This window comes from Martes martes, assembly GCF_963455335.1.
Source record: "Martes martes genome assembly, chromosome: 10".
NCBI lineage: Eukaryota > Metazoa > Chordata > Mammalia > Carnivora > Mustelidae > Martes > Martes martes.
Genome location: NC_137898.1, coordinates 63,485,331 through 63,512,791, shown reverse-complemented (window position 1 = coordinate 63,512,791; position 27,461 = coordinate 63,485,331). Strand labels below are relative to the sequence as shown.

At 48.1% G+C, this 27,461-nt stretch overlaps 1 protein-coding gene across 1 annotated transcript; it reads left to right on the top strand.

The window, feature by feature from the left end:
- The first annotated feature begins 73 nt into the window (after positions 1 to 73).
- On the top strand, positions 74 to 16,212 carry KCTD21 (potassium channel tetramerization domain containing 21). Its single transcript, XM_080816791.1, has 2 exons — positions 74 to 115; positions 13,126 to 16,212. The coding sequence occupies exon 2, from the start codon at positions 13,156 to 13,158 to the stop codon at positions 13,936 to 13,938; it is 783 nt and encodes a 260-aa protein (XP_080672917.1). The 5' UTR covers positions 74 to 115; positions 13,126 to 13,155; the 3' UTR covers positions 13,939 to 16,212.
- The last annotated feature ends 11,249 nt before the right edge of the window (positions 16,213 to 27,461 follow it).

The window sequence follows — 27,461 nt, the reverse complement described above, 5'->3', positions numbered from 1 at the left end:
ACTGAGCGCGGCTCCCGTGCCGCCACGCCCCTGGGCTGGGCTCCGGCTCTCCTCCCCCCCTTGCAAAGCTGCGCTGGCCGCCCGCGGAGGGGAGGCTGCAGAGCGAGGGCAGGAGGTGGGTGCGGCGCGGCGGGGGACGCGGGGCTCAGAGACAGTCGGTGAGGGTACGCGGGCCCACCTGGCACCTGTCCTACTATGAGAGGTTATCTCACCTTCCCTAGACTCGCCATTCTCATCTGTGCAATGGGGATGGCAACGCCAGAGGTTGGGGGGGAGGGGGGCGATAATTGGGGAGAGGGGGCGGAGCTGGTGGAAGAAGTCTGGATGGATGGAGAAGGTTGGAAAAGCCCGGATAAAGAGGGTCGAGACTGTGGGAGGAGTCTGGTGGGTGGGGCAAGGAGGGGCGGAGTCTCTAGGTGAGGAGGAGAGCTCGGGTGAGGTCGCAGAAGCTGGTGGCCGGGGCTGGGGAGTGAGGGCTGAGAAAGCTGATAAAGCAAGCCTAGGTTGGACTGGTTGGAATGGGCCAAAAAGCACTGGAGAGGGTGGGGTGGAGACAAAAAGATCGAAAGGATCCTTCACGGCCTTGGAAAGCCCAGGGTCGGCCACGCGCTGATAACGGTTTGGGTACCGGGTTGCCCGAGTGGGCAGACACCCGTGAATGCACAGAACACCTTCCCTTCCCTTGTAATAGAAATAAAGAGCCCATCCCTTGAACTCTGCGTCACACACGTGATCTCATTCAGCTCTCATACACTGTAGAGGCATCGCCGTATCTGTTTACAGGAGTAAAGAGAAGTGAAGTAACTTGCCCAAAACCACCCAGGACTCCTTACTCCAGAGACCCTGCTTTATTTCCTGCAGTTCTAGGAGGCAGAGGTTTACTCTGGAGTGAATAGCAGGGAAGAATCAAAAGTTTAGATGTCTCGCCCTATGCAGGTTGTGTGACAGGACCAGCTTCAACCCTTCTGAATGCCAATCTGTAAGGCGACCCTCCTGTGGATATTGTGAGGATGTAATGAGGAGATACATTTGAATTGTATAAATTATAATGGTTGTGAGAAGCAGGAAGACCATAAGGAAGAGAGTGGTTGAAATAGAGTGCTTGTGCCTGAGGAAAACCACAAAATGAAGCCTGAGAGTAAGCTGAGAGGGTGAAGGAACATTCTGGAAGGGGATGGGGGATGGTAGTGGCTGTTGGGAGTGTGCACCAAGTAAGAATACTCTGTTGTGCCAATGGGCAAGTCAGATTGGCAGGTGAGGTGTCTTCCCTCCTCCAGCTCACCTTTCCCTATGCTGGGCCCTACTGGGCAGCTCACTGAAGGGTCCATGTCACCTGAGTGTAGACGGCACCTTTTCCCGCTACAGTGTGGGTTGTGGGGTAATGGAGCAGCCTGTGGGCTTCTTAGAGATATAAACTGGGCAAAACAGGGCTGAAGATACAGCTATTGGGTGTGGGGAGGCCAGGAAGGGGAGGTGAAGGGCAGGGCTCCCATACAGTCCCCAGGGCTGTGAGCCAGTTTTTATCTTGATGAATTGAGGGGGCATGGGGGAGAGGACTCTTATCTGGTTTCACTGGGAGACACATTACTCACTGAGTATTATCACCCTTGAAATTTACCCAGCCATGTTCAATCTATCTCCTACACGGTGGGAATTCCTACACTGACTTCCAGTTGGTCACCTGGGCCTTGCCTTAGATTCCAAATGGAAACTTCAAGAAAGTGTTTTAAAATAAAAGTATTTTAAAATTCAGAAAATGGTAATAACCGTGCGCCCCCGCCCCCAGTAGATGTCAGTCTGGGTTGAGGAAAATGGATCTAACTAAGCAGAGGAAGAAATTTTTTTTCCCTTCCCCTACTCTGCCTGCTTCAGGGAATACAGAGAGGAGAGATCCCAGCCCCAACAGGATGGTCAGGCAACCACCTAACTTAGGTAAAGCAGACTTTGGTAAGGGTGAAAATAAAATAATCTGGAGATGTAGAGAAGGAAGGAAGGAATTCCAGCTGAACGTCCTGGTAGATGAGTGGGATTTTCCTTCAAAGTGCAGGCAGAAGGGATGGCAGGTACCAAATTGCAGAGATAGGAGAGGGCCTGACATGGTTGGTCTCTAAAGTAGGGATCGTAATACTATCTACTTTGTTTATGGAATCAATAGATGTAAAATGCCTAGCATAGGAATAACTGCTCAGAAATGTCAGCCATTATCATGACTGCTGTAGTCACAGTCCCGTCTCTCCAGGAATTGGCCCAGGCCCACACAGTTAATGAAGTGGCAGAGCCTGATTCGAACACAGGCCCAGGTGATCCCAAAGCCCCTCTAGTTCTTTTTGCCCAGCCACAACATTTCTGAGGCCCAAAATGGGCCTGTCTTTGTGAACATTCTCGGTGAGCTGTAACAGGAGTTTCTTGCTGTAGTAGTGGAGACTCGGGGTTCAGGAGGAGGCAGGGGAAGCAAGGCCTGAACAGCCAGCCATCTTCTCCCAGCCTGAATCCCAGCACAGTGACAGGCAGGCCTCGTGCTGTGGTTTCCGTGAGTGGTGGTTTGGAGAGAGACCACTCGGGTTTAAATTCTATCTCCACCACCAACTGTGGGCTCTTTTAGCTTCGCTCTGGTTGGCTACCTCATTCTCCAAAGCACAGCAGTACATGGAGAGGAGAATGACCAGATTTTAATGCTTCTTGGGAGTATTCATAACAAAACTGTTTCCTGAACCTGGCTATTTATTCGGGTTGGGCACTCTGACTGGAATTTTATATCTGTAGTCCCATGAGGGAAGCATTCTTTTCTTCCCACTTTCAAAATAAAAATATTTTTAGAACCTTCAAGGCTACAGAAAAGTTTAAAGAATGGCCTTTCACCTAGCTGCACCAGTTCACCCTTTGCTGATTTTGCTTTTATCCACACAAACACACACACCTTTTGGCTGAACTACTTAAAAGTTACAGACATCTTGACGCCTGCCCCCAAATTCTTCAGCTTGTATCCTAATTATAGAATTCTCCAACATGACCATAATACCATTCTCATACCTAAGAAAATTTGAAAGAAGTCAATATTATCTGATAAATAGTAGATACTCAAATTTCTCCAACTGCCAAAAAACATCTTATGTATTTTTTTTTACCAGATGTAGTCAAGATTCATGCGTCATATTTAGTTCTATCTCTTTAAGTATCTCATTTAATCTAGAAAGAGCCTCCTCAACCTTTGTAAATTTGTGCTTGATTTTATCAATGATCAGATTCAGGTTGGTTGGTTTTTTTCTTTCTCACAATGCTATATACAGGCTCAGCATACAGCAGGGGTTTAAACTTACTGGCTATGATGTGCTGTATTACATCACATCAGGAAGCATATGATATCAGGGTCATACTGTCCATCAGTGCTAAATTTGATTGTTGGTTAAGGTCACAACTGCCTAATCTCCCCATCTCTGTAATTTTTCCCCTTGTAATTAGTCTTTGGAGTGATTCTTTGAGACTATCAAAATGTGTGTTCCCTGTACCTTTCACTACATCCATGATCCTTGCCCGAATTGCAACACTGAGGGTTGCAAATGATGATTTTCTAATTGTGCCATTCTTTCTATATTTATTGACTGGTATTCTTTGTTAATAGAATAATTTCTTCCTCTGTATGTGTGTTTCTCTTAGTCTCCTCTCCCTGTCTTTTTTCTTTTTGGAGTGACATAGACTCATGTTCTTTTTTTAATTCAGTTTGTAATATAGCCCATTATCATCATTAATCTTTTTTGGTACTCAGATTATTGCAAGTTTGGCCAAGGAGAGTCCCTTCAGGCCAGCTTCTCTGTTGTGTTGTATTTTGTCTTAATTGAGATATAAATCACATATAATGATTTAGTAAATGTATATATTGGTCAATGATTACCATGATAGGTTTAGTTACCATCCACCACAACACATAGTTACAAAAAGAGGGTGGGGGTTTTTTTCTTTTGTTGAGAACTTTTAAGATCTCTTGTGTTCTCTTAATGTCCTCATTAATCTTTGATTGCTTCTTTGTTATCTGGTAAGAGCTGTTCCAGGCTCACCTTGCACTTTTTCCGTCAAAGTCCTGGAATCCTCAATGTTCCCAGGAAACCCTGATTTCTTTTTGTAGGAGATAACATTTAGAAACCAAGATCTGGGGCCAGGTGTGGTCATTGCTACTGGACTATCATTTCTAGGCTCTTTGAGTGAGCAGAGCGAAGAAATGATGAATGGATGAATGGGCGGGTAGAGAAGTGATTATCAGTAGATTCACTATTGTTGCAACTGGTCCTTACTCTGTAGTAGGAATAGATTGCACAGCAAGTAGTGTCATTATTGAAGGTCCGTGGGCAGTATAGGAAATTGCGCAGAAAGCCCATGCCTCTTCCAGGACTCCATGAGTTTATGCAGACTATTGGCTAAAACCCCTGTGGCTGGGTTCAGTCTCTTGCCAAGACCCATATTAGAGAAGAACCCAGGCTGCCTCCAAAGGACTGATTCTCTGAGGAATGTCCAAGCCCAGAACCTCCTCCAGGTCATGACTCAGAAATCAAGAATGTATATGAAGACCTGGGCCAGGGATTTCTTTTCTCTGTGTTGGTGAAATAAAAATAATGTGATCTGTCCTGCCAGGGTCCCAGAGTTATTGTTGTAAGGCTCAAAATATATATATATACACACACACACACACAATTTTTTTAATTGCTAATTAGTCTTTTCAACACATGTAACACAAAGTTCCTCTTCTTTATTGTTTTAATACCACAGTTTGAAATGTGTTGGTTTATAGTCCTAGTTAATGCTTTACTAGTAGTTACTAGTTATCTTAACTAGCATTTAAAGTAATTATTCTTTCAGGTTATACTCATCAGTTTTATCAAAGTAAGATTTTAATCTTTTTACTTAAATTTCAATAATTAACATATAGTTTGGTTTCAGAGGTAGAGGTCTGTGATTCATCAGTCTTATATAATACCCAGTGCTTATTGCATCACGTGCCTCCTTAATGTCCATCACCCAGTTACCCCATCCTCCCTCCCCACCTCTCCTCCAGCAACCCTCAGTTTAAGAGTCTCATGATTTTTCTCCCTCTGATTTCGTCTTGTTTTATTTTTTCCTCTCTTCCCCAATGATCCTGTTTTGTTTCTTAAATTCCACATATCAGTAAGATCATATGATAATCGTCTTTCTCTGACTGAATTACTTCACTTAGTATACTACCCTCTAGTTCCAACCACGTCATTGCAGATGGCAAGATTTCTTTGTTTCTTTAAGATTTTATTTACTTATTTGAGAGAGAAAGAGAAAGGGAGAGAGCAAGTGCACCCAAGTAGGCAGACCAGCAGGCAGAAGGAGAGGGAGAAGCTGGCTTACCACTGAGCAGAAAGCCCGATATGGGGCTAAATCCCAGGACCCCGGATCGTGACCTGAGCTGAAGGCAGTTGCTTAACCGACTGAGCCACCCAGGTGCCCCAAGATTTGATTTTTTGATGGCTGAGTAGTATTCCAGAGTGTATGTGTGTGTGTGTGTGTGTGTGTGTGTGTGTGTGTGTATTACATTTTCTTTATCCATTCATCTGTCAGTGGACATCTGGGCTCTTTCCATAGTTTGACTATTGTGGACCTTGCTGCTATAAACATTGGGGTACAGGTGCCACTTTGGATCATCACTACATTTGCTATCTTTGGGGTAAATACCTAGTAGTGCAGTTGCTGGGTCATAGGGTAGCTCTATTTTCAACTTTCTGAGGAATCTCCATACTATTTTCCAGAGTGGTAGTTAATCTGAATTTTTGAAAATTTTTTGAAAAAAAAATACTACTGGGTTTGGATAAGGATAACATAACAACTGTAGTTAATTTTAGAACAACTTTAAGATATTTCATCTCCAAAGTATTATAGGTGTCTATTCAAATCCTGTTATGCTCCCTAATAAAATATTATGGCTTGTATTACTGGAAGGGGCACAGGTTTTGGAGAGAGACCTCATGTGGAATTCTAGCTTTGCTGCCTCCGGCTGTGTGATCTTAAGTAACTGTCTTCACTACTCTGTGCTTCAGTTTTATAACCCTAAAAATTGGGATGATATTCATACCTACCTCACAGCATCAGTGTGGTAATTTAATGAAGGAAGCTATAGGAAAATGCCTCACATAGCTCTGGGCATGTACTTGGTTCTCAGGAAATGCTGATTCTCTATACCCTGGTCTTTTTTTTTTTTTTTTTAAGATTTTATTTATTTATTTGACAGATCACAAGTAGGCAGAGAGGCAGTCGGGGTGGGGGGGTGGGTAGGCAGAGAGAGAGGAGGAAGCAGGCTTCCTGCTGAGCAGAGAGCCTGATTCAGGTCTCTCGATCCCAGGACCCTGAGATCATGACCTGAGCTGAAGGCAGAGGCTTTAACCCACTGAGCCACCCAGGTGCCCCTACCTGGTCTTTATGTAGGTCAGAATCGAATAGAGATGGCAGGTGTAAGAGCACCTGATAAGAGGTAGGAGGGGCATGAGTGCCAGATCTCTCCAGCGGCCTTTGTTCACAGCCCAGACTTTGCCATTAGACAGGCCTCGACTTGGATCCTGGCTCTGCCACTGTCTGGGGCAAGTTCCCTCCCTCTTAGAACCTGAGGTTCTCATCTGTAAAGTTGGGAGATAATACTTTCCTTGAAGGAGTATTACGGGGCTTAAATGAACTAATATGTGTAACACCTAGTGCAGGTATGGTACACAGCTAATGCTGTGTCCTTTAGGAGCACTGCAGGGACAGGTGGGTGCCAGGACAGAGCCTTATTTATTTTTTAAAGATTTATTTATTTATTAGAGAGAGAGACAGAGTATAAGCAGGGGAAGAGGGAGAAGCAGACTCCCCACTGAGCTGGGAGCCTGACATGGGACTTGATCCCAGGACCTGGAGATTGTAACCTGAGCCGCAGGCAGACGCTTAACCATCTGAGCCACCTGGGTACGCCCAGGACAGAGTTTTAAAGTAGGACTCTAGAGCAGTGTATTAGCTGCCCTTCCTTACAGGACATCTCTCAAAGAATTACATTTTCTATGGCACAGAAAGGTAGAGGTTCCACCCGGGTAATTTTCAGACCCCAAACTGGAATTGTCCTTTACATGGCATCAGGCTGGGCCTCAGGAATCCCTCTCATTTGGGCCACAGACCCATTTGAGGAAGGACAGAATTCCAGCAGCAAGTGCAAGTCCCCAGACCCCCTGGCCTTCCCAGTCCAGTCAGATGGTCTGATGATTAGCCGGGCATAATTTCCTGTTTGACACCAGTCCTTTTCTGCAAAAGGGAAATAAGGCTGATCTTTTTCTTGGTTCTTTTCAAGTCGAGAGGCAGACTTGGAAAGCCTCCTGCTTCAGAAAAAATTACCCATTCAGAAGCAGCAATGTGATTTCTTTTATCTATTTCCTGGTTCAGTTTGCATTCTCATCCATCTTTTTTTTTTTTTTTAAAGATTTTATTTATGTATTTGAGAGAGAGAGTGCCAAGAAGAGAGCACAAGCAGGGCTGGGATAGAGGGAGAAGGAGAAGCAGGCCCCCACCAAGCAGGGAGCCTGATCTGGGGCTCGATCCCAGGACCCTGAGATCATGACCTGAGCTGAAGGTAGACGCTTAACCAGCTGGGCCTCCCAGGGGCCCCTCTCATCCATCTTTTCTAATCTGGCTTTGAAAAACCTGGCTTTTGTGTTCCACTGCTTTGTCATTAGACATCATCCGCTGCTGATGAAATAGAAGAGCTTGGGCCTCTCAGTGGACTTGCCCTAAGTCAGCCATGGAGGCGCCCTGGGCCATCCTCAAGTCCTGTCCCCATGTCCTTCGATGGGTTTGGACAGAGCCCAGGCTGGCAGCGGACTAGCCATCCAAAGACCCTACCTGTCTGGTCTGGACTGAGAATAAGGGAGTGTGCCTCTCTCATGTTGAGAGCTGGCGATGGGAAGGAGGAATGATCAAAGGTGTTGGACCCACACAGAACTGGATTCAGATCCCAGCTCCTCCACTGTCTCTTAAACTTTCTGAGCCTCGGTTTTCTTATCTGTCAAATGAAGGTAATAGTCTCTGTCTCACAGGGTGCTTGTGAAGACATCAAGTGAACAAATGCCTGTCCAGCATTTAACACAATAGTATCATTGTCTGTGCTTCTCTGTGTATTTTTATTACAAATAAATAAAATGCTACCAAGTGTTACATGAAGCTCCTCACATAGTGAGAGCAGGAGGCATGCACTCAGTAGCTATCTTGCCAAATAAACCACAGGGCAATGTTTCTAGGACTGTTTCGGAGATTCTCAAACTTATCTGAAGCTATTATGGCCTTTGGTCACTATTAGAACTCTTTGCAGCCTGAGTGGGCTAAGGATGGGTTCTCCACTAGCTGGCTGTGTGTCCTGAGCAAGTTACCAGTCTCTCTGAGTCCCACTTTCCTATCTGCCAAATGGAGAGTAATGCTTACTTTTAGGGTTGCTATAAGAATGTTTAAAGCTAGTGAGTGTAGGGGCATCTGAGTGGCTCAGCTGTTAAGCGTCTGCCTTCGGCTCAGGTCATGATCCCAGGGTCCTGGTATTGAGCCCCGAGCTGGGGGAGTGGAGGGGGAGAAGCAGGCTTCCCTGCTGAGCAGGGAGCCCAGCGCGGGGCTCAAGAATTCTCCAGGGATAGGTTTTTGCATGGATGTACGTCTTCATTTCTCTGGGCCCCTAACTAGGAGTGGGATTGCTGGGTCACATGGAAACCAGACGCCAGACTGCCTTCCACAGTGGTTATATCCTGTTGCCTTCTCACCAGCAACATACGTGTGTGTCCGTTGCTCTGTGCAGTCAGCAGCATTTGGTATTGTCACATTTTTTTTATTGGAGCCACTTTAATAAGTATATAATGGTATCTAATTGTAGTTTTAATATTTGTGTCTCTCATGACTACTGCTTTTGGGCATTTTTCGTGTGATTATTTGTGTCTTCTTTGCTGAAAGATTTGTTTAGATTGTCTGCCTGGTTTTTTCATTGGGTTGCGTGTTTTCTGAGTTTTGACAGTGCTTTATGTATTCTGGTTAACAGTCCTTTATCAGGTCTGTGTTCTGCAAATATTTTCTCCCAGTTCATCTTATTTTCATTTTCTTTTTTTTTTTAAGATTTTATTTATTTATTTGACAGAGAGAGAGAGATCACAAGTAGGCAGAGAGGCAGGCAGAGAGAGGGGGAAGCAGGCTCCCTGCCGAGCAGAGAGCCTGATGCAAGGCTCAATCCCAGGACCCTGAGACCACGACCTGAGCCGAAGACAGAGGCTTAACCCACTGAGCCACCCAGGTGCCCCTATTTTCATTTTCTTAACAGTGTCTTTTGAAATGAAATTTTTCCTTCGGATAAGCCTCATTTGTCAGTTTTTTTTTTATGGTTTGTGCCTTTTGGGTCCCAGCCAAGAAATCTTTGCCTAACTCAAAGTCACAAAGGTTCTCTCCTGGAGTTTTCAAGTTTTCAAAAGATTTTACATTTAGACCTATGATCTGTTTGGAGTTATTTTTTCCTACATGGTCCAAGATGTGGGTCGAGGTTCTTTTTTTGCATGTGGATGTCCAGTGGTCTGCATCTTGATAAAGCCAGGGAGAAGGGCCATGATCATAACATAATGGATTGGTGGGCACTGCCAGGGGGACTGTGCAAAGGGCCAGGAAGCCCTAAGAGTAGAGTTGTGAACCTAGTGGAGATCTGGGGACAGCCTTACAGAGGCAGTGACTCATAGGTGGGCCTTAAAGGATGACAGCAGATAAGGCGAGAAGGGTGGTATAGGGACAGCAAAGGTGGGGTGGGTGACAGCATGAGGATGTGCACAGAGTGTCTGGAGGACCTGAGCATATAGTGGGGGAGGGGCTGGAGGCGAGCTTGGAAGCGGAAGGTGATGTGGGTGGGCGGTCGTGCTTTGGGAAGACCAAAACGGAAGGTGGACAGAAAGAAAGCAGGGCACCCAATGAGGATGGAAGGAAAGTGGGGCGATGTGGCCAGAGCTCTGGGAGTAGCTGTAGAGATGGGTTCGAGGACAGAGTGAGAAAATTTTTAGGGATGGGGAGTCAGAGCTGCCTCCCAGGTTTTGGGCTCAGGCATTTGGGTGGCTGAGAAGAGTTCACTGTGGGTCTGGGGGAAGAGGAATTCCTCGTTGGGCTTCCTGGTACCCGTGGGACATCCAGGTGGAGATGTCAAGGAGACCGCTGAGTATACCCAGGGGGCTGTAGCTCAGTGAGGGTGGCTCATCCCCATATGACCACAAAGCAGACTCAACAAGACTTCTCAGCATCCCAGAGGTGGCCAGTTCTGTATTCACATGTAATGGTGCCTTTTACACATGCGTGTGTGCCCATGGGGCCCGCGCATGTGTGATGGTGGACACAGTGGTGCTGCCCCTAGAAAACAGGCACTTGGAGGAGCTCTGTGACTTGTGGGCATGCGGAGAATACCACTGAGACCACCCTAGACTGGGGGCAGTGGTGGTCAGGAAACCTGGCATTCAACCTGCCTCTGCTGCTTTTGCAGAAAAAGAGGAGTTTGGGTGCCCACCCAAGAGCCCCCAGACATTCCCTGTGGCTACTGACTGTCTCCCCACCCCGGTGCTCTGAGCTCTTCAGCACTAATGTACAGGACATACGGGCCCACAGAACTGTCAGGAAAGACAGCCCAGCCTCTCTGATGCCTGAGTCTGCTCTTTCCATGGAGCTAAGCCATTTCACGGAGCCTGGGCCTTAAATCAAGGAGTGAGATTGAAAACTGAAATATGCAAATTACCTTCTAGAAAGAAGGAGATTTTGGAATGAGGAAGGGCGTGGCCCTGGCCCCGGCCCCTGGGTCCATCTCCTGCATGGGCCCTCTGGAGAGCGAACTGACCAGACTCAGCCCTGAGCCAAAGCCCCTCCCCCCAGCTGCAGGTCTCCACATAGCAGGCACCCCTCCCTCAGCCCCTCACCCCACCCCTTCTGTTGGACTTCCCCACTGTCTCGCAGCCCATCTGCTCCAGGCTTCTGCCGATTTTGCAACTTCATCATGGCTTGTTTCTCTTCAGGCACTCCAGATGGTTGATGCCTTTCTGCAGTATCAGGGTGCCCCATCAGATGGAGAAGGAATCATGAGGCGACCCCCCAGACAGTTGGGTGGGGCAGCTCTCTCCAGCATCGCCTCCATCTTCTGGCAAGAGTCTCCACCACCTGGAGTAAGGGGGCCTTGGTGGAGCCAGCCTCAGAAGGCAGGCACGGTGAGGCTGAGGAGTGCTCTGGCCTGCTCACTACCCTTGCCGGGTGACTTTGGGGGAAGTCCTGCCTCAGACCTGTTTTCCCGTCTGGACAGTAAGCATGCCAGGATTCATTACTGACCTACTCACATAGCTCTGGGTCCATTCCCCTTGTTACTGCACCTCTTGTCTTGGTGTCCTCGCCAGCTGGGCTCTTCTCGAGGGCAGTCAGGGTCCATTTCTTTGCGCCCCTCGGGCCCAGCATCAGGGAAGGATTGCTTAATCTGTTCCACAGGTGGGATCTTGAAAAGTATCATGTGGGAAGCTGAGAGCGGACATCCCCTGCCTTCTAGAATCTTAAAGAAAAGTTAGATTCCACGACTTCAGGTTGCAGGAGACTCACCAGCTTTAGATGCTGGAAGCTGCAAGATGGCAGGGGAAGGGAGCTTTATTAAGGATCGGGTAAAGAGTGCTCGGTGCAGAGAACCACATTTGCACTGAAACTTGAAGGTGTCAGAGGAGGCTATGGTGCTATCATGTTGGGAAAGGGCAGGCCACCAGGAGCCAAGAGCATCTTCATAGCAAGGTTACAGGAGGGTGAGAGTCCAAGAAAGGGTGTCAGAGTCCAGAGAGCTGAGGCCCATTGTAAACCTGGGAGATAGACGGAAATGGCACTAATCATGGCCAGTCATTATAAATGTATTGGGATAGAAAAATAATAAGAAGGCATCATTGCTACAGCAGTAGGAGTCCTGGGCTTGAAGACAATCTCAGAGCATTTTTTAGGTACTTAGAATGTACCAGTGTTTGGCTAGTAAGCATTTACATATTTTTTCTCTTGTCATATAAAGGGACCTGGGTTTGAATGCCAGGATGGCCATTCACCTCTCTCAGCATGGGGAGTGAATCCTGGCAGTGTTCCTCATCTACGCGATAGGCATGGATGGTGGTATTTTCTATGTCAAAAGATGTATGACGTTATGTAAACAAATTTCTGTATGAGCAGGTAACAGAGCATCCGGTCCAAGCACGTTTTCTTTCATTCCTTAGAACAGTGGTTCTCTGGTCTTAACTGAACATTCAGAATCACCAAGGGTGCTTTTAAAAAAATACCAGTGCTGGGATATTAAAGACCAATTACAGTAATCTCTGGAGGGCAGGACCCATGCTTTTTTTTTTTTCTTTTTTTTTTTTTTAACTCCCTAGTGAACCTAATGTTTTAGATGGTGTGATAATTATCACCCATCCATTTGTCTATTAAGTATTAATTCGCTCCAACCTCTAGGACTGTAGGCTTGACCTACAATAAGGAGTTGAGCACTATGCATACACAGATGTTAGGGACTAAATGCTTGTGTCCCCCAAGCTCCTCTGTTGAACTCCTCATCTCCAGTGTGATAGTATGAGGAGGTAGGACCTTTGGGAGGTGATTAGGCTATGAGGGTTAAGTCCTTATGAACAGGTTAGTGCCTTTATAAAAGAGACTCCAGAGAGCTCTTTTTTTTTTTTTTTTTTTAGATTTTATTTATTTATTATTTGAGAGAGAGACAGTGAGAGAGAACATGAGCGAGGAGAAGGTGAGAGGGAGAAGCAGACTCCCTGTGGAGTTGGAACCCGATGTGGGACTCGATCCCAGGACTCTGGGATCATGACCTGAGCTGAAGGCAGTCGCTTAACCGACTGAGCCACCGAGGCACCCCTCCAGAGATCTCTTTTGCCCCTTCTCTTACACAAGGACACAGCGAGAACCTGGCCCTTACCAGAGACCAAATCAGCCTATACCTTAATCTTTGGCTTTCCAGCCTCCAGAACTGTGAGAGAGAAATGTTTAAGCCAATCGATCTATGGTATTCTTTCATACCAGCCCCAACAGACCAAGACCCCAGATAGGGTTGGGTAATTTCTCACTTTTCTCCCTGCCCAGGACTACTTTCCAGCATCCCAGCCTCTTGCCATGTCTGACCCCATCACACTGAACGTCGGGGGGAAGCTCTACACAACCTCACTGGCAACCTTGACCAGCTTCCCTGACTCCATGCTGGGTGCCATGTTCAGTGGGAAGATGCCCACCAAGAGGGACAGCCAGGGCAACTGCTTCATCGACCGTGACGGCAAAGTTTTCCGCTACATCCTTAACTTCCTGCGCACTTCCCACTTGGACTTGCCGGAGGACTTCCAGGAGATGGGCCTGCTCCGAAGGGAGGCTGACTTCTACCAGGTGCAGCCCCTCATTGAGGCCCTGCAGGAGAAGGAGGTGGAGCTCTCCAAGGCCGAGAAGAATGCCATGCTCAACATCACCCTGAACCGGCGGGTGCAGACGGTCCACTTCACCGTGCGCGAGGCCCCTCAGATCTACAGCCTCTCCTCGTCCAGCATGGAGGTCTTCAATGCCAACATCTTCAGTACCTCTTGCCTCTTCCTCAAGCTCCTGGGCTCCAAGCTCTTCTACTGCTCCAATGGCAATCTCTCTTCTATCACCAGCCACTTGCAGGACCCCAACCACCTGACTCTGGACTGGGTGGCCAATGTGGAGGGCCTCCCAGAGGAGGAGTACACCAAGCAGAACCTCAAGAGGCTCTGGGTGGTGCCAGCCAACAAGCAGATCAACAGCTTCCAGGTCTTTGTGGAAGAGGTGCTGAAAATCGCCCTGAGTGACGGCTTCTGCATCGATTCTTCTCACCCACATGCCGTGGATTTTATGAACAATAAGATTATTCGATTAATACGGTACAGATAAAAGGACCCCAGCAGCACTGGAGGGGGGCTCCCAAGAAGCTCCACATCAGCCAAGATCTTGGAGAGTGTCTCGCCAGTGGTGGGAGCCAGAGCGCTACACTAACCTGTATTAATCGCGTAGCAGGACTTGATTCCCCCCACAATGCAGTCTCCCTATACGAATCCATGTGTCCTCTCCATGGAGCCACCTTTTCCTTGCCACTTGGAGCTGGAGATGGGCAGTTGGTCATGACAAGCGAAGTGTCTGCCAGTGTGTCCAAAAGGCCACAGGAGGGCTTGCTGACTACAGAGGAATGGCGGGTTCTTCACAGGCACCAGCTCTCTCTGTACCACTAGGCAATGCCTCCCCTAAGCCCTCTGTGAAAGGAGCCCCTGGTGGAGGGGAAGGGGTGAAAACAGGAGGCCCCCTTCAGGTCCCCAGGACGTTAAGTCACCTGAGAGTCCCACGCCACCTGCTCCTCTGTCCCAAAGATGCACCCAGAACCTTGGACTTGTTCGCCCAGGGACAGCCATGTTGGGCCAGCTTGGAAGTGCAGTAGGATTTCAGAGCTGCGTTTTTGGCCTCCACTGTGGCAGGGAGAGATTGGAGCTGTGGCATGGCCTAGCAGAGTGAGTGTCCAGGCCGGGTTCAGAGGATGGGCCTGTCCCTCTTAACTGGGACAAATGTAGACATTTGGGGATTTCTTACTTCAGAAATGAGCTGCTGTCCCTGTGAAGATTTTAAAGTATCTGGAGCCAGTACAATGAAAGGCCTTTCGTAACGTAGACTGTTATGTGACTTTTGTAATCCTTTCCCCCAAAGGATTTGAAGTATCATTGAAATAGGTCATTTTACACAAATAATACTAGGGACTCTCAGGGTTGGAAAATAATCCAGTGGTCACTTTGTCCTCCCCGGCCCCCAGCACACCCCAGGCCATTTGGGGCTGAGTGCTCTCCCTAGCATCTTCAAGTCATCACATATCCCTGCTTGCATACTTCCAGCAACAGGAAGCTCATCGTGCCCAGGGAAGCCCCTGCCATGGTTGGCCAGCACTGTTAAAAAGCCCTTCCTTACATCAAACCAAAGTCTGTCCTTCCACTCCCATTTTCCAGTCTTGGTTCTAGACCTTCCTTCTCACCCAAATGTATACTTTCTCTTTCAAAACAGTCACCCTTATTAAGAAGCTAGACCTGTCTCCTATCAATATTATTACTTGGCATTAGGATTCCCCCCTGGGATTTGTCTTCAGAACCAAGGTCAGCCCCCGGCCATCCCTTGTCAGACAGCCCCATTTCATGATGGTTTTGTTTGTGATCCCCATTCCACCCACCTTGTCACCAGCCATGGCTCCACATAGCTTTTAACCACTTCCTGTTGGAGGATGAAGATTTGCCACCCCAAGAAAGTGTTGCCAGAGGAAGGAGACCAGGGGCTCGCTGGGCAGTGTGCAGCAGGGAGCCCAGGAGTGGGCTGAACCATAGCCCTGCTCTAAGAGAAAGTGTCCAGCCCCTATGACACTGCTCTGAGAGAAGTGGCCTTCCCCTGTGGTACTGTTTCTCATCATAACCAGCCCCGGGACCTCCTCGAGGGGAGGTCCTGGGCAAAACACACCAAGCCACCACTCCGCAGGAGGTGATGAACAGTGCAGGCCTCAAAACTGCCCATTATGATTCATCCCTAGAATATGGCCTTGGAAGTCCTACAGTCTTCCCCACTGGGCAGGGGCCTTCAGACAAAACTAGGGGAGCCTAGTGACACAGTCCCTCACAGGAGATGGGCTGAGGAAGGGGCTTCCCATAGTTACACCCTAGGAGTAGAAAGCTGGTATGCTGGGCTGTGGCCAGGGCTGCCTCTGTTACGGAATAAAGGCCTTTTCCCCCTACAGTGGGACCCGAGTCTCTGACAGCTGTCCCAGGCCACCAGGCCAATGGTACTCAAAAAGGTCACTCAGGAGAACCCGGATCAGAACAGACAGCAGAAGCTATGATCACAACAAAACAGTTTAAGGAAGAAATCTCATAAATCACCGCTTGCCCTTTCTTCCTCCATAAAACGTCTCTCTCTCCATCTTTTCGGTGCTTCTTAACTCATGCAGCTCAACGTTAGAGAAAGTAAACAACCTGTGAAGCCACTAATGTGCTGTGTGACTGTGCAAGTCACTCACCTCACTGAGCCACCTCCATTTCTTTGTCTGTGAAATGGGCATAACAGTAATACATAACCCTACCTACCTCACAGGGCTGTTGTGAGGATCAAACGATATAATATATGTGAGACTACAGTATACATGATAAATGACGTTGCTCTTTTGTGTCTGCTTATAAAGAAAAGGAAAAAAAAAAAAGCAACCCTGGCCTTGGTATCCAGCTGACCCCCAAATCTGAACTCTGGCTCCATCACTTGCTATGTGACCTGGGACCAGTCACCAGGCCACTCTGATTTGTTTCCTCCTAGGGTAGCAACCCCACCACCCAGTATTAGGAGATTTACATGAGCTGGTGACTGTGAAAATTCCTAGCTAGGCCCAGCACCTAGGAACTCCATGAAAGCCTGCTCCTTCGAGAAGTGATCATGACGCACCGCCGTGCAGGGAGCACCTCGAGAGTACAACTCAGCAGGCCTGTCTGGAGCACTTGGTGTGTGGGCCCTGAGGATGCAAACGGCCACAGATGAGTTCAGTCTGGAAAAGGCTTAGAGCACCACAAAATGCGCTGTGGGAACTTGGGGAAAGCGAGCTCAGCTCTCACTAAGGGCTTGATGGACAGCCAAGTTGGGCTTTTAAGCATAGGTTGGGTGGTGACAGAGCTAAGCAGGGTACCATGGGCACTGGAAACAGCATGAGCAGAGATCTGGGAGGCAGACAGGAAGGGGGAGCCCCTGCATGGAGCCCCCGCACTGAGCCCCAGCACCGGCAGAGCAACCCCTGCACACACCCTGCACGCTCACTGTGCACGCCCCTCCGGCAAGCATGGCCACCTGGCTGGCACCCCAAAGACAGAACACGCAGTGGTACGGTAGACCATCCCAAAGGACCAGGGAGCTGGTGTGCGCATTCCCAGGGAGGCAGGGATGTGCATCTTGTGAGCCCTTCCCTGCTCCGAACAAGACCTTATGGTGATCAGCCATCTCAAGCTGCCTCAGTTTAGCCTTGTGCACAGCCAAGAGCTGTGCTCCCACTAAAGAACAAATCCAGGCACACAGGAGCTTGTGAGCTCTGTTCCTGCCTCAGGCATGGTGCCAAGCATGCAGAGGGATGGTCAGAAGGGGTGCCAGAGGGAACCCTAAGGCCCCTTGGTGTTCCCACTTCCTGAGGCCAGCCACCACAGAAGGCCCCTGCATGCTTGAAGGCCACCCCGGGCACTGCTTCCTGTGACATTCCTATGGCCTCATACCCTCAGAGCCATGAAAAGCCCTTTGCCCTTTTATGAAGAGCAAGCCTTGTGCCTCTCTCTTCTGCCTTAAGGCCAGAGCTCCCTATGCAGAGGTGGCCATGGTGCTCCCTGTCCCCCACACAGCCCCCAGTCCCCAACACAGCCTCACAAGCCAGGATGCAGTCACTCCGCTTTGTAAACCTAGCACTTTTGTAACTGCCCCTTGATTCACCCCAAAAGTCCAGCTTTCTTTTACAAATTACTCCTAAACTGGCTGCTACAATTAGGGGCTGGGCCAAGGCCAGCCTGAGACCAGCTTCTCACCTCACGTACCTCAATAACCACCCCATCCCTTTCCTGTGGTCTCTGCACTGACCACCTGAGTCTGCCTGGGGTGGGGTGCTGGGGCCGGGGTTGGCAGGGGGCTGGGGGCTGCAGGGCTGATGGGGGCGGTTGGAAGAGAAATGAGGCCCTGTGATCATCTTGCAGAGCAAAACAACCTCAATAACCAGCCCATCAGAGGGAGGGGCTGGCTTTCTTCCAGGTCCTAGGGGGTCCTGGCTCAGGCAGCTCCATCTGCCTAGACAGCCCAGTGACCTCAGTCTCCTTCAGAACTTTCAGGACAGTGTGGCATCAAGCAGAGAATCGTGGAGACGGTCTGATGCCATGTTCACCCCTGTCTGGGGCATGGGACCAAGGGGGTCCTGAGGAGAAAATTTGGCCTCTGGAAGCCAGAGGCTCACTGAGTAGTCCATAAGCACCCAGATCCCCATCCAACACAAAAACAACACAACAACCTTGTGGTGCTGCTTTCTGGCTCTGATTTCTGGGCAGGAAATGTGTGACCCTCACTTAGCCTGGTCCTATTTCCCGCCAGCTTCCCTGGCCCTCCCACCCCAATATACAAGGCATTTCAAAGCTTTTGTCAACATTTCCCAGTTAGCTGGCAGCCATAGAATGTTCTAGTCCATTCTCATGCCAGGTCCCTCCCCAAAACCTAGGTTCCCTTTTACTGAGGTTTTGGGTAAAGGCCCAGTGGAGTCACATTGGAAATCCTCTAAGATCCTGCCAGCTAAAGACAAAGGTTAATGTGTTGTGACATGGGTACTCCCTCCCCAGTCCCAATTAGTTCACTTCATAAATCAGATATTGGGTTTGTTTAATAAACACCCTTTTGTTTGAGACCTCATAGGTTCCCAAGCTCCCTCACAACTAGAGGGTCCTGTCACAGAACTCTAGAATGAATATGGCACTCCTCTTTCTGAGCTGCCCCTTCCTGCCCTATCTTCGTAGCAAACATCTGCTCATCCCTCGGCACCCTGCAGAAGCCTGGCCTCCTTGGCTCACAGCGCAGTTAGTCCCAACCTGCTTTGTACCGCCCTGTATTGGGTAAGGACTTTTACCACCATGCTGCAGGTGTTCCCGGTCAGCACTGTGCTGCTCAAGATGTATCAACCAGCCCCCAGAGAAAAGCCCTGATTTGTAGCATTGGCCAATTTCCATGGTGCAAATACTCTCACTGTAGTCAATTTCGTTACCAAAGTGATGTCCCTGATCATCACGAAAAAGATGCTCACAGTGAGCTCTGGAGAGCTAGAGGGAACCTGCCCCAGCACAAGAATGGCGTGCATGGGAGGGCAGGGGCTCCATCTCGCTTCTCTATCCCCAATGCCCAGCACACGGAAGGTGCTCAAGAGATGCTTGAAGGACCTCTGCCACCCACAAAATAAGACTTTCTTACCCCATGATGTCCTCTCTTGCTCGAACTCCCTCTTGCTCTAAAGTCTTGCTCAAACTTTTCCCTAGAGCTTAAGAAACATTCCAAAATTCCTAGCCTTTTAGAGACAGGCTTTAACCTACTTTAAGAACATAGATTCTGGGATACCTAGGTGGCTCAGTCGGTTAAGCAGCTGTCTTTGGCTCTGGTCATGATCCCATGGTCCTGGGATTCAGCCCTGCAACCAGGCTCCCAGCTCAGCGGAAAGCCTACTTCTCCCTCTCCCACTCTCCCTGCTTGTGTTCTCTCTCTCACTGTCTATCTGTCAAACAAATAAAAATATTAAAAAAAAAAAAAGAGCATAGATTCTGCAGTTAGACTGCCTGGAGTCCAATCTTGATGTTGCCACTTAATGGCTATGTAACCTTAGGCAAGATCCTTAACCTCTCTGTTTCCTTGTCTGTAAAGTGGAGGTAATAATGCCCACCTCATAGGGTTGTTATAAGGGTTCAATGAGGAATACATCTATAGCTTTTTGAATAGTGCCTAAAGTGTATATTTACTACATTACTTATTACCATCATTATTATCATCTTTCTGTCCTCATCTTTTACTTCTCTCTTACCTGCCCACTCTCTCACTGTCCCCTGCATAATTCACATGTATTTCCATCACCTGACCTTTGTCCAAGCCACTCCCACTGCTTGGAGTGTCTCACCCTCTCCTCTCCAGGGACCCAAACCCTGCCCCCATCCACAGTGGACACCATTCTCATCCTCCACCACCCTCCCACTGAGCCCTTCCTCCTCTGGTCTCCCGGTGCTCTTCTGGTTGGCATCTCCATGGATCTGAGAATTGGACCATCACATGTTCTGTTTATCCATAACTCTGTTAAGTTTATGGATATTCCAAACCCAGGGCGGGGCTCTGGGAAATCAAAGATGAACCCAAACATCCCCCCACCGACTCCACGGGGAGTACAGTGGGAGAGAGACAAGTAAACAAAGTCCAACATCGTGGGCAGTGCTAAAGCAGACTGGACCACAAATGGGATGGCCAGTTTTAGCTACAACTCCCCAGTGCACACACCACTTTCCAGGGTATAAAGCACTTTGCTTCCTTTTTCTCACTTAATCTTCACAGAACTCTCTGAGACAAGCAGCACAGGAGGGGCAACTGAAGTTAAGAGAGAGGAAATGACTGTCCTGTGACCACACTGGGTTTAAGCCATGCCAGGTGCATAGTAGGCCCTTGGCTATTGAATTAAATGTCATTTAATTCAAGGTAAGTGGCCAAGTTGAGGAGAGAACCCAGTCTGAATCCTCCTTCAGGATTATGTCTACTCACTGTGAGGCCAAGAATAGGACTGGGTTTCCAAGTGCCAGGACTCTGATCCAGGCTTTTCCACTGATGTTCTAGGTGACCTTGGGCAAATACCTTCACCGTCCTGGCCTGAAAGCTTTCTTGGCAAAATGCAGCAAGGTGAAGTTCAGCTCTACCAGCTAGCCATCCCTTCTAGGCAAAGCTGGATAGAAAAACGATCCTCCTCGCTCCAGAACTATGTAAGCAGAGACCACAAGTCCCTTGATGGGGCTTAAGGGGGCTTCAGGCACAGGACTGGCCCTGTGTGTCTTCTGCTAGCCTTTCATCCTGTGACATGATACTTGAAGATGGAGCCCTCCCAGGATTTTTGTACTTTCCAGTGTGGAACAATGGGCTCTACTAAGTGCTGCTGGGGCTAAAAGCACCAGGCAAAGTGAAGTCACTCAGATGGCATGTCACATCTACTGGCACTCCACTGAGTGAAGTCTGAAAGCTTTTGTGAGGGTGAAGCTCGTTCCCCTGAAATGTGGTACCCTCACCTCCTTTGAAGAAGAAGAGGGTTAGACAGGCTGTGTGCCCATCATCACTCCCAAGTGGAGAGACAGGCTCCCTTACTAAGAAGACTATCAGAATGGACATTCATTGTCTCTTTTTTGGCACAGGACCTGAGAGTGTTGTGCTAGGAGGAAACATAACTGACCATGAAAGGCAAAGAGGAAAGAACTGGCCTTCAGTCAAGCAGACCAGTCCAAATCTTGGCTGTGCCATATGACCCTGGCAAGCACCATCATCTCTCTGTCTCAATGACTTCATCTACCAAGCCAGGATAAAAATACCTGTATGTACCTACCTACTGCGATTATAAGGACTAAGTAAGAAAATGCATGGAATATGCCTGCTTCCCTCCTCTTTCCTTCCTCTCTGTACTCCTTGTTCCACACTGGACAGAACTCTCCTAAAGTAGGGACTGCTTCTCGCACTCCATATACACACTCTCAGCCTTCAGCACACTGCCTCCAAGGGGAGCTCCTCAGTTCGTGTTTGTTGAATGAATGAGTGAACTCCACTGCTTTCCCTGTGAGGAAACAGGTCCAGAGTGGTGGAGGGACTTGTCTCAGTTACATTGCCAGGGAGGACCTCAGAACACCTGATTCCCAGCCCTCTCTCTGTACACTACCTTGTGCATGCCATGCTCAGCAAAGACCTCTTTGTACACCAGACTCTTTCTTCTTTCAACCTCTTTTTTTTAAAAGATTTTATTTATTTATTTGACAGAGAGAGAGAGAGATCACAAGTAGGTAGAGAGACAGGCAGAGAGGGAGGGGGAAGCAAGCTCCCTGCTGAGCAGAGAGCCCAATGCAGGGCTCAATCCCAGGACCCTGAGATCATGACCTGAGCCGAAGGCAGAAGCTTAACCCACTGAGCCACCCAGGTGCCCCTTCTTTCAACCTCTTTTTTGGGGAGTAACAGCCTTGGAACCATACCCCAGATCTGTTGGGCTCCAGAACCATGAGTTCATTTCATAAGGCCCACCAAAATCTCAAATGGGATGTAAGCAGCCTTTTAGATCTGTTGCTCAGCCACGGGTTTAACTAGGGCAGCAAGTGATGAGCCTCAGTTGGGATGCTGCCTCACCACCCTACTTCCCTGCATAAATCTGACCTTGAACAACAGCCAAAATCTGAGGCTGAAGGCCAAATGACCTTGCCTGCTTCCCTTCGGCAGATCCTTGTTGCCAAAAGCAAAGAAAAAGGACATACTCTCTTTTGTCATTTCTAAGCTATGTTTTTTCAAATTCCAGAATCCCTGAAACCAGGATGGGACTTGACAGTAGTAATTACAATTATAATTGGCAAGATTTATTCTTATGTGGTGGAACATAAAATAAATTTGTGTCTTGAAACTGTATTAGATAAACTGAGGTTCAACCTGAGCTACCCAGATCTGTGTGCTGTTTCTTTCCCCTGGGCTATTTGGAGCGTGGAGGCTCTTCCCTCGGAACTCTGTTCTTGGCACCCTCCAATAGGGAAAGTGGCCAGGGCCACAAAGCTGGTCAGTGGCAGGGCTGGGTCAGCTTCCTGTGGGCTGGACCTGCTTCTTCCCACATCCCTCCCCAGTGCCCCGCATAGGGCCCCCCCTTCAATGCTAAGAAATACGACTAACAACATTAAGGGCTAACACCGTGAAGCCAGCAACATTCCAAGTATTTTATTGTCATGAGTATTTTTAATCCTCACCAGAGCCCTGTGAGGTAAGAACAACTTCCGATCTCCGTTTTATAGGTGAGTGTTATGGGATGAATTATATCTCCCCCAAAATGCACATGTTGAAGTTGTAACCTCCCATACCTAAGAATGTAACTGTATTTGGAGAGTTTTCAAAGAGGTAATAAAGTCAAAATGAGGTCATTAGGGTAGACTCTAATCCAACAGGACTTGTGTCTTTAGAAGAAGAGGAAATTTGGACACGGAGGGAAACAGGAGGGAAGACCCAGTGAAGACCCAAAGGAGAAGTCTGCCACTTGCAAGCCAAGGAGAGAGGCCTTAGAAGAAGACGACCCTTGCTGACACCTTGACTTCGGACTTCTAACCTCCAGAACTATGAGAAAAAAATACACTTCTGTTATTTAAGCTGCCCGGCTGATGGTACTTTGTGAGGCCAACCGCAGGGTGACTAGTCCAGGGAGGAAGCAGAGGCCCAGAGAAGTCAGACAACCAGGAAGAGGCTGAAGGGGGACAGTAGGCAGTTGGCTCCACAACCCATGCTCTGAACCACCACCCCCACCACAGGGAACGCCTCATGGCTCCAGCCCACAGCAGTGCCACTCCCCAAGGCTGCCGCTGTTCCTCTGCCCCCAGGCAGCCTGGCCAGCCCAGATGGGCTCCTGGCAACCCCTCTGTCTCTGATCACTCCAAATGTGGTAAGTACCACCAGCATGGGCCTGAGGCAGAGATGAGAAGACAGACCACCATGGTAGGGTTGATAACAGAAAACACACATACACACACACACACACATACACACACACACCTTGTTTCCAGGGTTCTTGTCTCCTAGTGTACTGCTCTTCTGTCTCTTCACACTGCCTTAAAATTACACCATAATACAAATACAGTCGGGTGCTCAACTCTAGTATGTATCCTGCCATTAAAAATCCAGTGCCAAAAAAAAAAAAAAATCCAGTGCCAAGTAACAGCTACCACTGGCCAGTCACCATCGCAAGCATTACCTGTATGAACTCATTTAATCTTAACAACAGCCTGAGAGTTCATTAGCATAACACCCATTTACAAGTGAAGACACTGAGGCCCACAGAGATTAAATAACCCAAAGGAATGCAGGCACAAAGTGGCAGAGCTAAGACTTGAGACCAAGTCTATCTGACGCAGAGGCTCAGAGCCACGAAGTCACACACCTCTAGGAGATTCCACTCACAGGGAAGAATAGAATACAATGTGACTACTGCTCCTTGGGGCTGTGCAGTCCCCAGCCCTGTAAGCCTCCCCTGTTCCCACCCTCCTGTGTTTCTAATCTAAGGATGTAGATATCATTTCCCAAGGCCTGGGGGCACAGATCTGAGCCCATTTTCCTGTCTGACAGTACCCATTGGGGAAGACAGGCACAGAAACAAATGATTTCTACCCAGGGAGATTCCTGATCTGTTAGAAAGGCAAAGAGGAGAAGGGTGTGGGAGAGCTAAGAGAATCAGGAACCACACTGGGAGAGGAAACAGAGGATGAAATGCCTCACCAAAGAGGACATCCTTGTGATGGGTATTGAAGGATGAATAGAAGTTTCATAGGCAGACAAGGCAAGGAAGGGAATTTCAGCCATAAAGGACATCATGTGCAAATAATAATAATAATAATCGCTAATACTGATTAAGCATGCACTAGGTATCAGGCACAATGTTGGACACCATACTTGCATTATCTCATTCAGTCCTCACAACAATCTATGCAATAAATACTACAACCAGTTTTACAGATGATAAAACTGAGGCTCAGAGAGGGTGATTAAGCTGCTCAAATTCACATAGCTGGGAAGTGGTAGGACCAGGATTCCTACCCTGATCTCCTATCTCAAAAGCCTGTCTCCTCATCACTGCCATATTACTGTATTTGTACAGAAGCCTGGAGTTAAGAGTTAATAAAAGAACTTTAATGTTCCCTTAATAATTTCTCTGATTTTTCCAACTGTGATTAATGGTGATCAGCTCTTTCTCTGGCCTTGTCTGACCAGATGGTGGGGGTGCTTTCATATCCAGGGACACAGTGGACTAAAATTTGGCAGGGGGATGGGGCAGTGAGATAGGGTAGAGCTTGTTTGTTTGGAAGCTTCTAGGGCCTTGTGAAATGTTCCATGTTTTTTGCTTTGCCTTAAAGAAAATCCAAACAAACTAGAAAACATTTCCTCTCTAAAGACCCCACCATTTTAAGAAAGGGAGGAAGATTTAGTGAATTCCATCCAAATTGATTTGGTGCCCTGCTGGCCAGAGGCCCCAGCTCAAGTTTTGAGTGTTTTGTTCTGCTGTTTTTGAGGACTGGGTCAGCAAAATACAACCCAGGATTGTTTGTCTATTTTTCCCTGTTGCCTCATGACTCCCAGACAAGACTTGCCAAAACTCACTCTCCCACCAGGACTCTCAAAGAGGTCATTTTTGGGGTGAATGTAAGACAGAATTAAGAAAGGCTCAAAGGTGCAGGAAGGCTTTTCCAAACTTTGCACACAGACAGGGTGGTTATGTACTAGAGAGCAGGGCTGAGAGTCAGGAGTCTTGGGGGCTAGCCTTGGCTCTTTCTCTTACTTGTTTCATGATGTGGACAAGACCCTCGGCCTCTCTGGACTTTTTTCCTTGTATATGAAATAGTGGGGTCAGTTACTCATTCAACAAACACAAAGGACCTTCCTCAAACAGGCACTATGCCAAGGGTTGGGGATACTAAGGTATGAGATGGGGTCCTGATTTAGGAGAGCTCCCACTACAGGGCTGGGAGCAACTAATAAAGGGAACAAAGAGGAAAGAGGGGCAGCCTCCCTCTGCAGCTGGAGAGGCAGGTGGGGTCAGGGACATACTATCTGGGCTAGACATTAAAGGGCAGGTAGAGCTTGCTAGAGCCAGAAATTGGGGGAAAGTATTCTGGCAGAGCCCAGGCTCGGTGACTGGAAAGAGCAAGGCTGTCTCAGAAACAGAGGCACTAGATGGGAAGGAGGGCAGGTGCTGGGAATGGTTGAGGGTCTAGGTAGACTACCTGACTTCAAGTCTTGGATCTACCACTTGCTGGCTATGTGACCTTCAGCAAAGTAGTCCATCTCTCTGAACCTAATTTCCTCATCAGACAACTGGGGATAATAATTACACTCACCTGATAGAGTTCTGTAATGTTCAGAGGAGTCGAACCACGTAAACACTCAGAACAACACCTAGCACCTGTTACACACTTCGTGCAGGATAATTAGCAATACTGCTCTTACTTTATGCAGACAGTTGAGACTCTAGCCTCAATCTTTCCCTATGTCTTCAGGATATCCAGTCCCTTAGGAAAACAGACGATAAACTGACTATAGCAGAGGCTGCGAGTTGCCCCTCAGTATCCATTTCTCCGTACTTCTTTCTGTAATAAGAAATGAATTTTAGCCAGGCACTTATCCACCCAAAAGAAAGAGTGTATTTCCTAGCCTCCCTTGTAGCTAGGTACCGCCATATGACTAAAATCTGACCAATGGAATGTGAGAAGTGGTGTGCGCTACTTCTGAGGCATGTCCGTAAGTTGGGGGAGTCTGCCCCTCTTTGTCTCTCCCTTGTGCTAACTGGTATGCAGACATGTGGCAGGAGTAGCCGTCATGGACCATGACATGAAGGCCATACGCTGAGGATGGTGGAGTCACAATAGAGAAGGAACCTGGGCTACTGACATCACGGAGTACTCTGTCAGCCTGGGACTGATGACCTTCACAATTCTACGAAAGAATGTCAGCCTTACCAGCCCACTGTTTCTTTTCACATGTAATAACCAAACTTAATTAAAATAAATACTCCCAGGGCGCCTGGGTGGCTCAGTGCCTTTGGCTCAGTCATGATTTCAGGCAGGGTCTTGGGATCGAGCCCTGCATCAGGCTCTCTGCTCAGCAGGGAGCCTATTTCCCTCTCTCTCTCTGCCTGCCTCTCTGCCTACTTGTGATCTCTGTCTATCAAATAAATAAATAAAATCTTTTAAAAAAAAATTACTCCCATCTTATCCATACAAGAGAAACCCACATGTAAGTTTCAGTAGAGGGATTGTTTCAGTACACCAAGCCAAGGCGAAGTTGATCTCACTGCCCCAAGCCTGGTCCAGTGAGCCTACAAAAGAACTCTGATGTCCCTTTTACCCCTGAGTTGGTTCAGTTCTTCTGCCAGAAACCAAAGCTTTGTCTGAACCCAGTTTCCTTGCCTGGGTCAGAAGACTGTCTAGCTCTGTCAGTCCTTCTGCCTACATTCTGGTCCCTGGTCCCTCTCCAGTCATAGGTTGAGACTCTGTTTCCTAAGGACAACTTCCCTGGAACATAGATGGTTCTTGCTACCTGCTATGATATGGGCATTGCAATCAAGGTATTCTCGGTACAAATTAGGGAAGCTCTTTGCCATGGCTTGCTAAACTGTTGCCTAAGGAATCCAAGCTCTCCTGGCAAATCTGGCATTAGGTAGTTAAAGCCTCTGTTGCCTGCATTTTCCCATGTAAATAGGCAGATAACTGGGAACCTCACACTGAGCCTCATCTGTCCCTTAGCTTACATTAAGGATTTATTGAATCATGGTGTTCATCTGATAGAGCAAGACCCCACTCTTCCCATGATGTGTGTTGCAGCCTAGTTCCATCTGGGAATCTTCACAGGAAGGGGCAGGAGATGCCAAAGTTTCATGGGATAAGATGCAATAACTATCATCTCCAAAGGGGCTGGGACAGGGGAAATATTACCAAGCTCTGGTTTCCATTTTCCTTACAACATGCTTTATCATGAGATGTGGGCTGTCATGGCAATGAACTGTCATGGCAGTTGGGCACTAGAAGAAGTCTGTGTCATGTCGCTATGGAAGACGAAATATTGGAGAAATAGACAGTTTGATGGAAATGTACCTCTTGGAGCTC